We start from the raw sequence: 16,164 nt of genomic DNA, 5'->3' as shown, positions 1-16,164 counted from the left end.
TGATTTGTCCACTTCAATCTGTATTTTGTATGACTTCTGTTAGTGGTTGCACATTATGTACTCAGTTATCATTGAACATAATGATATTATGTACATAGTTTTCAGGTGAGGTTGACAGTATTGATACCGCTAGTAAGACAGAATCAAGGAGAATGAATCAAGGAGTCTGTTGATGACAAAAATATGTTTTGAGCTGAATGATCATCATAATTACAAAATAAAATTTATTTCACATAATGGAACCCAATAATATTAGTTTTGATATAATATTGAGTGGGGTAAGTGTCAATTAAATGTATGTCCAACATGAGAGAAACGCCTTGAAAATATCATAAATTATTTTATTAAGCTGGATTTCACTTGTTGAAGATGGATTAAAATAATATGAATTCAGTAGGCCTTTAATATAGATACTATTTTTGTATGAAAGTACTGAAGAGAGAAATGTACCATTTGTGCTCGATATGATATTGCAGAATTAATTGCTCTCTCAAAGTTAGCGCAACTAGCTGCAAAGCTCTGCAAAGCAAGGGGAGAAAAGTGCCGCCCAGTAAATCTGGCTACCAAAATGAAAATATATGTTTATTGAACGAGCGTTAGCGAAGTTCTCACATTTGACTTACTAGAGCCCAAAGTCGTTCCCTGTCTGTATGTTCGATAAGAGCATCAGAGAGAATCGATCAATCAGCTTCAAATTTTGAACATGAATTCTTCGAACCTTTTTACAGGTCAAGTTCGTTGGACAACAAAATTGACTCTCTCCTTCGTCCTTTTTTAGGATATGGAAATAAAATTATTGAAAGTGTATGAGGAAAATATTCGTTTTGATCTATCATTTATCAGTTATCTGTAATTATTTAAATGCTATTTCTGTAATTTTCCCATTCATTTAAAGGAGCTGATGCTATTATTTGGCAGTTGTCATACAGACTGTCAGACAGACAGACTTTATGCGTCGGCACATGATTTCAGCTGAATAATACACAACATTAATTTATAAGTTCTATAATAACTCGCTTCCGTTCACGTCTGTCTGCCTGTCTGTAACATACACGTAATTAATACTACTTGTGATAGCTATGACACATTTTTTTTGTTCAAAGTGTTAAAGTGTGAGTAGAAGCTAATATTAGTGTTGACTAACACTTGATTATTCAATGTAAAGGTACCATACTCATTCATTTGATTTTTGTATCACTTATAGAACCTTTAAATGTTGAGATCATTGAAACGATTTGAGATATCGATGTGCGGGTTTCTCCATTAATTTTCCTTTGAAATTCTGTATCGAAATCATGTATCACATGACTACCTTCCTATTTGAAAAAATGAAGTTGGATTCAAAATGAAGCTGGATCCGAAATGAAGTTGGATCCACATGACGGACCCAAGATGGCGGACAAAAGTTTTGAATCGACAGAAAGTTTTTTCTCAAATGGAATAGGATTCCCATGGAACCTACTACTGTAATATCATACTTGTGGATTCTCCAACCCAGGGGGTCTCTAGTTTCAGGAACGAATACATCTAGTATTACACATACATATAGTATTGTAAAGAGGACACAGTTTATTAGAAAAATAATATATATATATATAAACTATTTTGATAATTTTACAACTTGAGATTTGTATTGAATATGTAGAGTGAAATATCAAATATATTACGTGGAGAATAATATTACAAAAGATTACCTTCAATTTGAAAAGAATTTTCGAAAAGAGAAACAATATTATGATCTGTGTGACGGTAATACTATGATTTGTGAGGCCTTTCCCTCGTCTTCAAATATTCAAATTGCACTGTTCCTATGCATGAATTCATTTTCTTGCAAAAAATTCCCCAAGTATTCTCCATAGTCCATACGTTTCAATTGTAACATGATTAAAATTTGACTTTGATTTTAAATTCTCGTACACAATGTTGTAGATGAAAATTTGATATGAAACTGGAAAACAAAATTTCAATTGATAAACTGATTGTGGAACAAGATGATAGTCGCTGAGAGCTGATTTGTAGTTTTAAATCTTTTTCGAAAGATTGAAACTGAATTTCACCATTATCATGTCCAGTCTAAAAATATCATCTAATAAATTGGTATTCTCAACTAAATATATTTGTAACATAAACTTTCTATGATGAATCATTGATTCATTGGTTTTGTGAGACATTTACAAAAAATCGAGAATGTACTGTCACAGTTTTTCTTTCAGTAGTTTCTATCAACTTTTTCAGAGTCAGAAGATAGATTATTGAAAGAATCCTACAAGAAATATTCTAGTGAATCAGTCCAGGTTTTTTCATGATCGATTGCTAGTAGTTATTCCACTTTTTCAAGTTTTCTCCGCATTAGTTTAATTTATCATTTATGAATATTATATTCCAAAGTACATAACGTAAGGCTACAAGCACGAATTTAAAATCTTAGAAAACTTTCTAAGATATCTTGGCTGATTGTTCGAGTTTATACTACAAAATTCATTTTCACCGAATGCCATTTTCCAATTTTAAATGACTTTATTAACATTCAACCTAATTTTCCAGATAGAGAAAAATCATCATCCTTTACAATCACAATAGAAATATATCTCTTCAATTTGAGAATTTTTCAAATTATTATACCCGTATACCATTTGTTGGGATGACAGATTATATTTTGGGGGATTTTCCGTTACAAGATTGAATTGAATTTCCATTTGGTGTTTCACTTTACACTGCAAGCCTTGGAAAAATATCTCCTGAATGCTGAAATCGTCCAAAAGTCGTTTTTATGGTTTCAATTATCCTTTATTTTGGCTAATCTACAGGTATTCATGGGATTTTCTTTGATCTTCTTTCAACTTATCATAAGTGAAGAATGATCCATATAAGACATAAAGGAATACACACGTGCACATATCTTTGAAAGTGAACTGATACTGAAATGGACAGCTGTCAATAGTGCATTATTCTCTATCCATTGTAATACACATGAACAGTCATTGAATTGATACTTTCCTGTAGAAGGTATACCCGTAAACAAAATTGCACTCTCACTATGTGACAATTGCTACGTGTTTTGTGAAGCTTTTCCAGAAGAGAAATACCATACGAGTGCTGTAGCAGTTGTAGGACTTGATGAAAGCTGTCATATTATCAGAGATATCACATCTATGTGAGGCATGACTGGAGTTGGAATGCATTGCTTTGTCGCACATCTCGCTCTGTCATGCATGATTAAATCTCAGATTCATTTATATCAGGCCACCAGGAATCTTCTAATGGAAAAGGAAGCTGTACGCATTTGACCGACTTGAATTAATGTTGCATGTACAGTTGTGAGCACTGAACAACTCAGGAAGTTCCAAGCTGATGATAAAATCTGGAACAGATCTTTGAAAGTACATATGCAGCGTCGGCGTCATCTCTCTGGCTATATCTGCTTTGAAAGTTGCTCCTGCACCCTATATCATGTGTCACTTTTCAGGCGTTTGTAAGAGTTGGTACTTCCCAATCAGATAGAGATAAGTAGACTAGTACTAGTTGATTGATTGAAGATTGAAACATTTGAAGATAACTAATATGTCAACTACAATTCTACTCTAATTGAATAACTGTCAAAACAGGTTGAACCACCTATCAAAATCATCTTCGAATCAATCAAAACCGTGACATAAAATAGCATGATTAATCTGAGCAGTTATAACTCGAATCGTCTTCAATAAAACAACTAATTCCTGTGAATAGATATTGTCAATCAATTTATTCTGAAATGATAGCTCATATTATTATATTACTCCCATCCAGATAATTTATCCTTCCTGTGAACCCACTTTTGAATAATTCAAACTTATTAGTTGTAAATTGCGTTGATTCACTCATTCCATCTTTAATATTAGTACAAGATACTCTAAAGAGAAATAGGCCTAATGATATCTAATGAGAAAGTACATTCAACGCTGATGAATAATATTATGTTGTTTTCATAAATATATCTTTCGAGAAGTACGATCATTCGTCGATAATGTTTTGTAAAATAGGAAAGGATTGACGGGAGAGATTGTTTATAGAACGATGAGAAGATACTCCAACTTTTAATGGTGTTACTAATATACTACATGTTTCTATGGAATATAGACATGCGAGATAAAAATGAAAAAGATCTGATTATTTATCAGAAGGCCTACAACGAATAATATCCTGAATCATTTGCAAAGCTTCAAACGTGAATTCCAATAGACAAATTCTTGGAATAGATTAAATTGGATGATCAAAACAATATTACGAGATCTATCAACAGTTCAACCGCTAGACTTTCAGAAAAGTAAATTGCTTACTGCAAGATTTACAGGGGAAATTTCTGCAACAGTGTCTGTAATCTGTATCTATCTTGTTGGAAATACATTGTGAGAAGAATTTTAATTCCGATAATAGTGGAAAAAGTTTTAAAAAGAAAGGACTGACTTCAAATACAGAGTATGTTTATACAAGAGCAGTTTTGTTAAGAGCCCAATTCGTTGAATCACATTCCATTGGAACATTTGATTACCATTTTTTTGTTGCATGCGATGGCACACAATAAGTCTATATCTGAGTTCTTCCCAAAAGTTATGAGTGTTTTCTTTAATTATTTTAGCAACAACTTTTCCAATTAAGCTTCTTGATTTAGCAAGATAAGCTGCAAGAATAGCTGTTGTGGAGACACTTACACACCAAACCTCATGAGATGAATACATGAATTCCCAAAGGTGTAAATCACATAGCCTTAGGTCAGGAGGACATGGAGGCCGTATCTATTGCAAGTCCTGTCATTACGGTAGAGCACTTGCGGTCTATTTAACGTTCAGGTACAGTGACGTTCAACCTATTCCAGCCCGAAATACTATCAATAGTATCACTAGAAACACTAGTAATAATACGAATTTGATTATGTGTTTGTTCTATGATCAGTAACTATTTAATATCCTTGACAGTAACAATGTAACATTAACTCTATCGGTAACAATGTAACGTATAATGCTTGAGTTGGGAGGAGACAATGTTTAGTTCGCTCCTCGAACAAAGTGTAGGCCTACTCTGAAACTTTGAGTACTCTGAAAGTACTCAAAATTAAAAGTACTTAGAGTACTATGATAGTGTACTCTCTACAGCTAAAGCAGCGCACGTCATCTATGCTTATCTCCAGCAACCACTTTCCAGTGCTTTGCGACTTTCTCTCATAGATGGCGTGGCCGTATCCAAGTATAAGTGACTATACAGCGTGACTATAGAATTAAACCTACTGTGTTCTTCCTTGAGTGCTATAATACAGTCACTTCTACTACAGTAACTTACCCATAATGTAGGTATCATGGTTACTGCAACTTCTATCACAAAAAAAAAAACAATTTGCTGCTCAGTACTCCATGCTTCCACAGTCACTTATACTGTCACTGTAGAAGTCACAACCTAATGATACTGTAGACCAGCATTATTAGAACCATGTTATATTACAGGAGATTTTTTTCTAATTGGCGTAGAAAGCACTTGAACTTTGGGGGAGACACCGAGGGTGTAGGGGGTATGGGACCCCCTGTATGAACTTGGATTCGAGATAATAATTGTGATGATTCTCAGAATGATCAAGCACCTTTTGTTCCACTGAATATGATGATAATCAGGGTTCATTCCTCTCCTAATAGTAGATGTAGCAATAATTATATTGGCATGTAGGAGCATTGGACGTTATTTTATTGTGGGGACTATCTTCCAGGAAAACTGGTGAAACTCCAAAATCCGGAACATACTAGATATAAAATAATAAACAGGCTAAATAGAAAATAATAAATGGTAACAATTTAAAAGTTGGCAAAGTTACAACATATAAGTGGAAAAGTTACCTATAAAGGAGTTACCTGACAAAGTTAGTAAGTCCAAAGTAGATAATAATACTGGCCAATCATTGAAGTGTTTTATTTCAGACAAACCCTGTGAGGCATGTAGGCCTGTAGGCCTGAAGAGGATACATCCAGAGAAGAAAAAGTATTAGAAGAAGATGCTACCTGCATTATTGCAACAATGTCTTCTCAAACTACAAGAATGAATCAAGGTTGAATGCAGTTCACAGGATATCTCATGTGTTGACGCTTGTTGTAGTTTACAGGAGCAAGATGACGTTGTCTGTAATTTATGTAAACCTCATTGTCCCTTTCCATAGAATTATTCTTCATTATGACTGAATATATGTATTAAATTTCTTCTTAAATTTCTTGTCTGTCTATCAAGATCAAAAATCAAACATAATGCGACATATGCGCAAAATCGACAAAGGCGCTTTTGATTTTACATCAACTTTTGTTTGAACGCTTTACTGCGTTATGTTTTATTTGACTTGAGTTTCTGTTCTTTCAGTGATGGAATTTGATAAGAAATGTGGAATTGATATTCTCACATAATTAATGATGCTTTAATCACATCAAGTTATTGAAATCGCCTATATAGAAGTGAAATGACATACACTCACTTATGAACAGAACTCAAAATCTACTGGATCAAAAACATTCAAATTTGATCAGTATGTTCAGTTGACGCTCTAGACTAGAGGCATTTTCCAGCATTTACTTGGCTTTTTCGAGAACAGTTAAACAGAAAGAATCAAAATTTGGTACAGAGGCTCAACTTGGCTCTATAAATTTTGAGAAAGGTTGTTGAAAGTTACCAAAGACCCATTAGTGAAAATGTGTTCGATTTTTGTATATTTTATCTGTGAGCCAATATTTTGGGCTATTTTATTTGTTATTTGTAAATTCATTTCATCAATCGATAATTCGAGAAATTCAAATTTAATTATTCCCTAATTATTTTGGTGAAGGAGACATTTAATTAAAATTCGACACATGCTGAGACCGAAGCCTGGACCGGCCACCGATCAAACAAATTTGATCTAAAGGAATCACAACCGCCAAGAGGATTCACGTGAGTTTTAAATTTTTGGGCCCCAATCTTCGCTTCGAAAGAAATAACAGTGAAGAAAATATAAAATTTTTCTTCGTTAAAGTAATAGCCACGCCGACAAGCGCTTATAATATATTATTAAGATCCTAGATTTTATCTGATATAGAATTTATAAGAACTTGTAGTTGATTAACTATCCTCCGTTGCCAGAACCACGACCCGAGCAATTTTAAAAATCTTTTATCATTTATTTTCACTATTTTTCACAAAACTGTTAAATTTGTCAATTATAAGATTCTGTTGAATCATGCTTGGCATCATGCAAGCACAAGCAAACTTCTAATCATTTTTGTTAATGTTAAACTATTTTCAATCTGTAATCCAAGCTTTATATCTGCACTGTCAAATTATATATTTTATTATATTATATTTCTACTTTATCAATTCGTCTTCTGAGCTCGATTATTTCTTGAGCCTGTCAATTATTGTGTCTGACACGTTCTATATTATCAAGAACCGATCGAGTACGATCATTGAAATAATTGGATCAACCTGGATATTGGAACAGATCTAAGTGGATGTAGTGTGTGGGGTCAGATCGAGATTGCCTATTCTCTGTCCTTACCTGCTCATATATCAGCTTTTATCTGTTACCAACTTCGACTTCGTCGAATTCGTCGACTGTATAGCAGATGCAGCTGGAGATCATATAATTTCCTACAATAGAGCATAAAACCCGACAAGACTCTGTTCTCGAAATATATTCCGAACGATATCTGGTCCTAGTACCCTATGTTAATCCTTCGGAACTTATTAGAGACGCAGTCCCGTAAATTATCTACATCGGGATTTTTGCTCGACCTGTATGATTTTGTATGCTGTTCCATCACAGGTAATAGTTTTAAGATATCCGTTTTCAGTGTTTAGCAACCGCTTCACTACCTTTAAAAATTTTTATCATTATACAATATGTCATAAGAAGAATCAAGGGTGAGCGAGTGTTTATGCCTCCTGCGATTCAGACAATTGTATCGAATCTTGTAGTGACTCAATCAGTCTGGTATTCACTCAGCGTCCACGCACACATTTTCAAAATTTCTAACCTCAATACTGGTGACTCAGTGCAAGATTCATTATACGTGTGTCGTCCTATCCTTGGAGGCGATAGTAATTCCCCCAGGAAGAGCACCACAGTATCCATGTGGGAAATGATGTTTCCATCAATCTTTTAGAAAAAGACATAGATTCTTGCAACCATGGGCTACATAGTTCAATGAAACAGTGAATGAATAAAGCTCGAGAGTCATAGTTGACTATTTGATGTAAGGAAGTAAGCTCAAAGCTGAGACTGTCAATTGGCTAGTATCTTATATCACTTCTCAGTCCCACAATGTTCATATCATAGAATCTACATTGAATTAATCATTTAACAAACTATCATAAAATAGTAAATTCTTCAAAAGAACAGCATTCCTCGTAGTAGTCCCATTTTCCACTGGATTGTGATGTAATGAGATTTTCTGAAAACCTTCATCTTCAATTGAGCAGATTGGAAAACTTTCTTCAATTGATCACCATTTTAAATTTTTAAATGACCTTCATAGAAAAGGAGATTTTTCGTAGAAAACGCGTTCTAAGTGATACAGGAGCAATTTCATTTTCCGGTTTCCTTGCAATGTGTGCCTTCCAAGATGCTGCAAAGCCCGGGCCAATTTGCAGTGGAGTTGGCGTTGCGGAACTGACGTATTGTATATTCTCCATCCGGTCACTTAATCTCTTCTGTCCCTGAAACGCCCGCACCAAAACTGACATGAGTGAGCACACCAAAAGCTCAAGACGAATTTCACGCCATCTTATTTCTATAGAGCGACACTTGCTCCACATTTCAACCGTGAAAACTCTGATTTTCATTTCTGCGGAATTTAATTAGCAGGGCAAACCAACTGAAAAGCTTGACTTTGTTTATAAATATTGGGAAGAACGTGGAATTGTCAGTACGCCTTGGTCTTCTCAGTGACGGTATACTCTCCTTAGTGCTCCAACTAAAATCCACTGCGATATGTTGCCATACTTCTACAAAGTTTTCTTCTCCTCTGTCATACTGGTGTGTTTTATTACTGTTTCAGTGTTGGCAGATAATTCTGAACAACAGAAAGACACAGATGTTGGGGAAATCACGATACCTCTACAAAGTTTCAAAAGTGTATTCGACAGTTTATTGAGACCATCGTACTCAATGGATGAGAGTGAGTAGCTTTTCCCTAGTCATCCTTATCTAGAGATTCAATCCGCTCTGTTTCAAAACTTGTTGATATAATTTTCTACTTCCGTAGAGTTATTTATTCTTCATTCATAGAATCATACTCTTTACTTTTATATACAATCATTGTGAGACTCGGTTGATAATATCTAGATTTTTCTTCTATCCGGACTCAAAAAATGAGACAGAATTAAGATCACGTTTGCTTTGCTCCATCAATTGTTTGCTCTATCAATTTTAGATTCTGAGACTATCATAGAATCATTGTTGAGGATCTCATTCACATCGTAAGTTCATTTCTACAAATAATAAACAATAATTACAATGATTTCACAAATTTGGAAAATACTCATCCATTCAATAATTTCCAAATGCTTTCATTAATCTGAGGTTAATTTTCATTGTTATTCTCGTTTCATGTGAGACAATAACAATATACAGAGAAAGTGATATTATTGACAATGATCGTGAATGTAGTGTCACATACGCATGATTCCCATACGAGTTTCACACAACCAATCCAACTAGTGAACCCAATATCATTTCAAAATCAATTCATGTGTTGCTTGAACACCTTCACTGGAAATCGTGTGACTCGCAATGTGTTCATTGTCCGCACATCCTCAATGCGTGTCGAGATATAATATCATCGACTCAGTAGCAGAGTAATGGATTTTAATTCGGATTCGAAATGAAAATCTTCTCAGTTGCAGAGAGCGTAGAATTCTAATTTATTTCAATATATTATTGGGTCGATAGTGTCGTATAATCGCAATACCATCAGTGACTGTAACGGTTCCATTGTGCTCATCATTCCACTTGTATTGCAGATGATTGACCAACCAATACCAGTTATAATAGAACGAATATACCACTGTATACCAGTAGTACAATATTCATCATACACATATTATACAATGTATAACAGAATACTCTTAATAATAATAGTCAACAATAGCTCGATCTTTTCAGTCAAGGATCTTCATCACCACTTTCATCTGGCATTCCAAATGACTCTCTAATCGTGATGAAAGATTGAAATTTCAATGTAGAAGAAAAAAAATTCGAATATGAACAAGAATAGAAAGCCAAAACAATTCTATTGCCTATGAAACACATAACAGATTCTTCATCAATATTGATAGCATAGACAACACGATAAACAAAACTATTACTACATATAACTATAAAATGAGAAGTAGACTAAGCACAGAGTAAGGAAAAACAGTATTTTATTATTTTGTAATATAATTCCATGCTGTTACTAAACTTAACACAAATCCTCCTACCTGATGATCATCAATAATTCAATTGGCTGACCATCAATTTATTTGGCTGATTTCTCATGAACCCAGATCAGGAATCATCAATACAGTATTGTTCTTCTGAAGTAATGGTCAAATAATATTGTCTTGTTGATTAAATAATGTGAGCATTGATATGCTCATGTTAATGTCTTAGAAGTTGTATACTGACCATTTTTATGATTCTTCAAAATTATTTCTTCACTTTTCTTCATCATACATGTTATTTAATTATCCACATGGGAGGATTATGTTGGCCTGATTCTCTGCAGGAAAATAAATGGACTCTTTTCTATCACATTTACCAAAACTCTATAACATTCCATGCCTTAACATAGGTCTAGTACATTAACAATAATAGAAAACAACTCTTGAAAACACTCTTTGAAAGTTGAAAATATGTTTTCAATCATTCACTTCCACTCAATCAATTATGAAAACAACAAATCTTGGAAACACTACAATTCTCATAATATTGAGATTAAATGTTTTGGTAGTTCATTATATTTCTACAATGTTTATGTGTGCATAGCCTATAAAAAAGTCGGCAACGGTGTGTAGTTGGAGAAGGATAGAGCTGCCTGATTTGTCTAATGACAGACAAGGATAGAAAACCAATGGTAAGACGAACGCATACAGGAACAGACAGACGCAGAGAAAATGAAACGTCTGAATGCATACAGTCGGACGTCTACAATATTCGAACACCTGGGGACTTCTCCTCCGTCAAATAGCATACCTCCTTCTATTAGTTTGCGTTTGCCTTAAAACTTGAATCTCTCAATAAGTTTGATTTGGTTTGAAATCGTAGATTTTAGAATAGAAATATTTAAGGTCGATTGAATAAAATCTCAAAATTAATAAATGTAAATCATTATCAAGCAAATGCTGAAAGGAATTTCCAATCAAATGTTAGAAATTGAGTCAGTTTTATATAGATAGGTAGATTCTAGTTATAACTAGAATAGACTAGATCTAGTCATTAGATTCTAGCTTCTACTCAATCGACTCATTGTGATCCATGATGTTTGATTATGGGCAATTAGGGCGTGTCAATATCAGGCGTTTTTGGACTAGTCGGCAGGGCAGGAAACTCTCCGATTGGCTGATTGGGTTGGCGTTCGGGAATCAGCTGATAATCAGCCAATCGGAGAGCTTTCTGCCCTGCCGACTCGTCTGAAAACGCCTGAAAAAACTCCAAATATCACTAACTCCGTAAACAAAGCCGTAGTTCATTCGTGTGACGTCAGCACAGGTAGGTCTTCTACAACAATAAAAATTCATTGATTTCAGCTGATCTATATCAGCTAGTGTTTTATTGTTGTAGGAGCCCTACCTGTATTGACGTCACACGAATGCACTATGGCTTTGTTTACGGAGGTAGTGCTAATATGCGTTTATGTTTCGCCCTTATTTATAATATATCTGATAAAATTGAATTTTGACTATCTCTAGAAATGAAATGTTTTAAATATAATTTTTTCTTCGGAGACAGAGGCTGTATGTTTATTTTATCATGAAACAATTACACATATCTGATAACAATACATTTTGACTTTGATTCTGCAAATGAAAAAACTCATCCTAATTTTTTATCGACAGGCAGAGGCTGGAAGAAGATGGCAATGCCGTTTCTGCTGGGAGTGACACTGAAAATGACCACTCTGATTCCGATGGTGACTTCGCTGATGACTATAATCGGCGGTGTGGCACTGCTCTCCAGCAAGCTGGCTCTGCTCATCTCACTAGGCCTGGCTCTGCATTACTACATTATTGCCAAGCAGCATCAATTACACAGTCAGGCGCATCTGCAGGGATTGGCCTATGATCACGGCGCTCACCCTGCCAGCGCCTACCCGTTGCCGGTCACTCACAGGTTCAGTGTTCAGGCGTGACCAGAGCTCGACTCCGCCTGTGGACAATAATGTTAGGCCATCTATGCATGTCACACATTTATTCCTGAACTGATTTCTCGCAGTCTGGCTGCATGTTTTTCAATTCCATAAAACGAAATCTTAATGTACGGACAGTGTTAAAAAGAATTGCTGTTCATAAAATGGAATATGATTATTTATGTATAGTGATGAACAAATAAACATTGAGGTTCATTGGAGAAACATGAGGTAATTAAATTGAATTTGAAAAAGTATATGTTCGAAATCTTCAAATAGGAATTTACGTAGGTCCCAAATTTTTAAATTTAGGTGAGTTAATGTTCTTATTCAACCCGTTTTCTACTAATCCCGAAAGTCATTGCTATGCAATCAAACAATGAAATGAGAAAATTCTTCATTAGGCGGAGTTGGGACTAAGTCCTATTAAGTGCTATAAGAATATTGTAAACTGTTATTGTTAGTGTGTTCAAATTTTCTCCAATATGATATTAATTCCATGATTTCATATAGGTTCCATGTTCAAGAGCTTTATTCATCGAAGGAAATTTTGAATCTGAGAATGAATTTGAGAGTTATTGTTGAATCTTTTCATAGATGATTCATTCCAAAAAAAACCTTGTATTGAGTTTAAAAGGAAATTTTATTGGAGGGAAATCATAATAAAATACAGTTTATACTTGGGAATAATAGATTTGATAAACGTGCTCAATTTCATCAAGTTTCAACCAATCCATAGTTTTGATCAACATAGCTCATAACTATGATGTCATAGATCATAGAATGATTCATATTTCTTGGTCAACTCCCAATAAATATAGTATTATTTCATTCCATTTCGTTTGACTCTATTCACCCCGTCGGCCTCCTGTATTGTGTTAATACCTGATGGTTTATGCAACATCATCACTGTTCATTTGTTACTAAACATAATGATGATCAGACCTGTGATATCGATTCCTGAGGGATTATAAGCCCCAATCTTATACATTAATATTATTCATTTATTTATTCATCGAGCTTTGTAAATAGTTATTTATTGATTCATGATGTTTAAATATTGTATGTTACTTGTAGAATGAAAACAAACCTATTTTGAAATCATAATTATTGTTTCATTTTCAGAATAAATTGAAGAAATTTATCGTGTTCGACTTTTAATTGTTCAGGATATAATTATTCTGAAAGATCTCATCTTCCTTAGTGAATTCCGTTCAGTCACTTTTTTCTAATTTCAGCATAATAATAAATTGAAGCCAAGCGTCTGTTATGATAATATCAAAACCCTTGATACATTATCGTCTTAGACGCAGATAGTGTAGAATGTAGCATTCACAATCAACATGTGTTACATTCACAATCAGTTACATATAGAATGCTACATTTTATCTCTACTCTCTGGGCGTTTGGTATGTTATGAACAAGATTATTATGAAGATAAGCTCTAAGGTATTTTACACGCCATACACGCCAACCTACTCCTTATTCCATACACACTATTATTGACTTCATATGACCTGCTATTCTCCTCCTAACATTCTTCGTATTCTTGAATTATTTATTTACTTCGCGGAGACACATCACATGTCTTCATATAGGTACTCCTTGCTTGAAAACATAAATAGAACATATAGTATGAATAGAGTTTGCTTTTTGAGAAATGCAACAATAACAGCTTCAATATATGGTAGATTAACAATGTGAATAGACCACCAGAATGTTAAAATCGATCATTAATCTCAAAATTGATTGAAGAGAAAGAGGAGGGATTAAGAACATATCATCTCAATTTGGAAAATTAATTGGATACAGAGGAAAATAAAAGTTGCACTTTGCGTTTTCCCTTCTTCCTATGTTTTGAATTTACCAGATTCAATAGATGATATTCATTCTGTGAATAGTTCCGTTGGTGAAGCAGGTAGCATAGAATAGCTGTCTTATCTGTAGCACGTGTCGGCGGGCAGAGAAAGTAAAACTAGAAATTGACTGTTGGAATCAAAATCAAGATGCGACTGTCTGGTGATAGAAGGGTCAGTGTGTCGCAAAATGGAAAGCCATTTCGCTGACAAAATTCTACGTGATCATCTTTTGACTTGTCACACCTCCAACATGTCTTCGTTTCGCGAATTGATCTCTTGCCATCTCCGTACGTGACCAGGTCTACTTCTTCTGTCACCACTTCCACTTCCTCGGTGTTCAGTCAATTCTCTTTGTGAAGAACAATGTGGCATCATATTAAGGTATTCGTAACTGGCGTATTTCCAGTTTCAACTGGAAATCATTGACATTGCGAAGGCTTGTACTCTCTCTTTTGATACGCTTCTTCAGTTATTGAAATCAAGTGCACAAACATTATAAATCTAAGAGATAGGTATTTTTGGAAATGTATTCATTTATTTCCTTTATTTATTTATTTAATGATACACTAACCATAATATTCATTTGAATTATTGCGGAAAGACCAACAGGCACAGCACAAACTGCTCCTTCTGCAAATTTCGATTCATACACCAGTTTATATTGAGCAATAGAAATGGAATGAGTCCACTGAGTATTTAGGGCATCTCTATAATTTTGTCTTCATTGTAAATCATTCATGTTTCAAGATAATATATATGAAATCAATGTATGATTTACTGTGTGATCCTAATTTCAAGTTATACTGTGATAAATCCACAACGTTTTCTTAAAAGCTTTTAAATGTAGCGTAATCAAATAATTTTGAAATTGAATGAATCATGAGTTGCAGTGTGTTCAGATCTCTAGTAATTTAGGATATGAATTAATTCTCCATGATGGATTTGGCTGTATTATATTTGAGAAAGTTTTGATATGATGTACTGAGAGAGAAATACCTCACTGATCTACAATTATTTGACAAAGCTGAATGATGGTTATGAATGAGAAACTTGTGATTAAACTTCGGCCAGCTTGATTTTATCAACTGGCCAGTGATCATATGCCTTGGAATGAACTACTTGTAGCTCCATGTCATCTTTTAGGAATCTAAAATATGTCTCTCCACCAGGAAGAAATGAAGTTACTATCGAATAATACAATCTTAGTACGTTTTCGTTACTAGATTCATCATGAGAGATTGTGTAATTAGATATTACACATACGTAAATGAAAATTAAAAAAATCACATGTGTTTTTTCTGAGGTTGATGCCTACATGAGCTCTATCTAGGCTTGTGCATAGGTAATGATGCGGATGATAATGCTAGATGAATGGACCTACCGATTTGGGTGGGTCCGAACTGAAAAGCTTTCTCCAATATCAAGTTATAGATCAATGTATCTTAGTGAGTTCGTGAGAACAAATGCTTGAAATACCGTACATTGATATATTTTAGTCTATGAGAGACAATTTCATATAAATAGTTCATACAATTTAGCTTGCTGCGTCAGCAACCCCAAGAAAAAGGAGGACTTGAATTTAATTGCTGTCAAATCTTTTCGATCGCACCACAGTAATGTATATTATATTATACTACTTGAAAATCATGGAATAATATTCATAATATTCTATTTTCAAATATTATACATATACTAGATGTCCCAGCTAGCTCATGTGAACTGTCTAGTCTATAAGAAGTGGCCTCTCATGGACCAGGATCATTTTACAGTAATTCATTTCGATAACGAATTATTATCATTGTAATCAAATGGTTTTCAGCGAGAGGTATAGTTACTGTACATCTCGTCGCATAACTCGACGTTCGAGGAAAATGTTGAACACATTGCTTTGAGGTTTTCCAATCATTGATTTCAAAACAAAAACATCTATCTTATCA

The 16,164-nt window shown here is 34.3% G+C and overlaps 1 protein-coding gene across 1 annotated transcript; it reads left to right on the top strand.

Moving 5' to 3' along the window:
* Positions 1-8,905: 8,905 nt before the first annotated feature.
* On the top strand, positions 8,906-13,513 carry LOC111043591. The gene is made up of 2 exons (XM_039421985.1): positions 8,906-9,158; positions 12,079-13,513. Exons 1-2 carry the CDS (start codon positions 8,972-8,974, stop codon positions 12,369-12,371), a joined length of 480 nt encoding a protein of 159 aa, XP_039277919.1. The 5' UTR covers positions 8,906-8,971; the 3' UTR covers positions 12,372-13,513.
* Positions 13,514-16,164: the final 2,651 nt, after the last annotated feature.

Source organism: Nilaparvata lugens, chromosome 1 (genome assembly GCF_014356525.2).
Source record: "Nilaparvata lugens isolate BPH chromosome 1, ASM1435652v1, whole genome shotgun sequence".
Classification (NCBI taxonomy): domain Eukaryota; kingdom Metazoa; phylum Arthropoda; class Insecta; order Hemiptera; family Delphacidae; genus Nilaparvata; species Nilaparvata lugens.
This window is presented reverse-complemented; position numbering and strand designations above follow the sequence as displayed.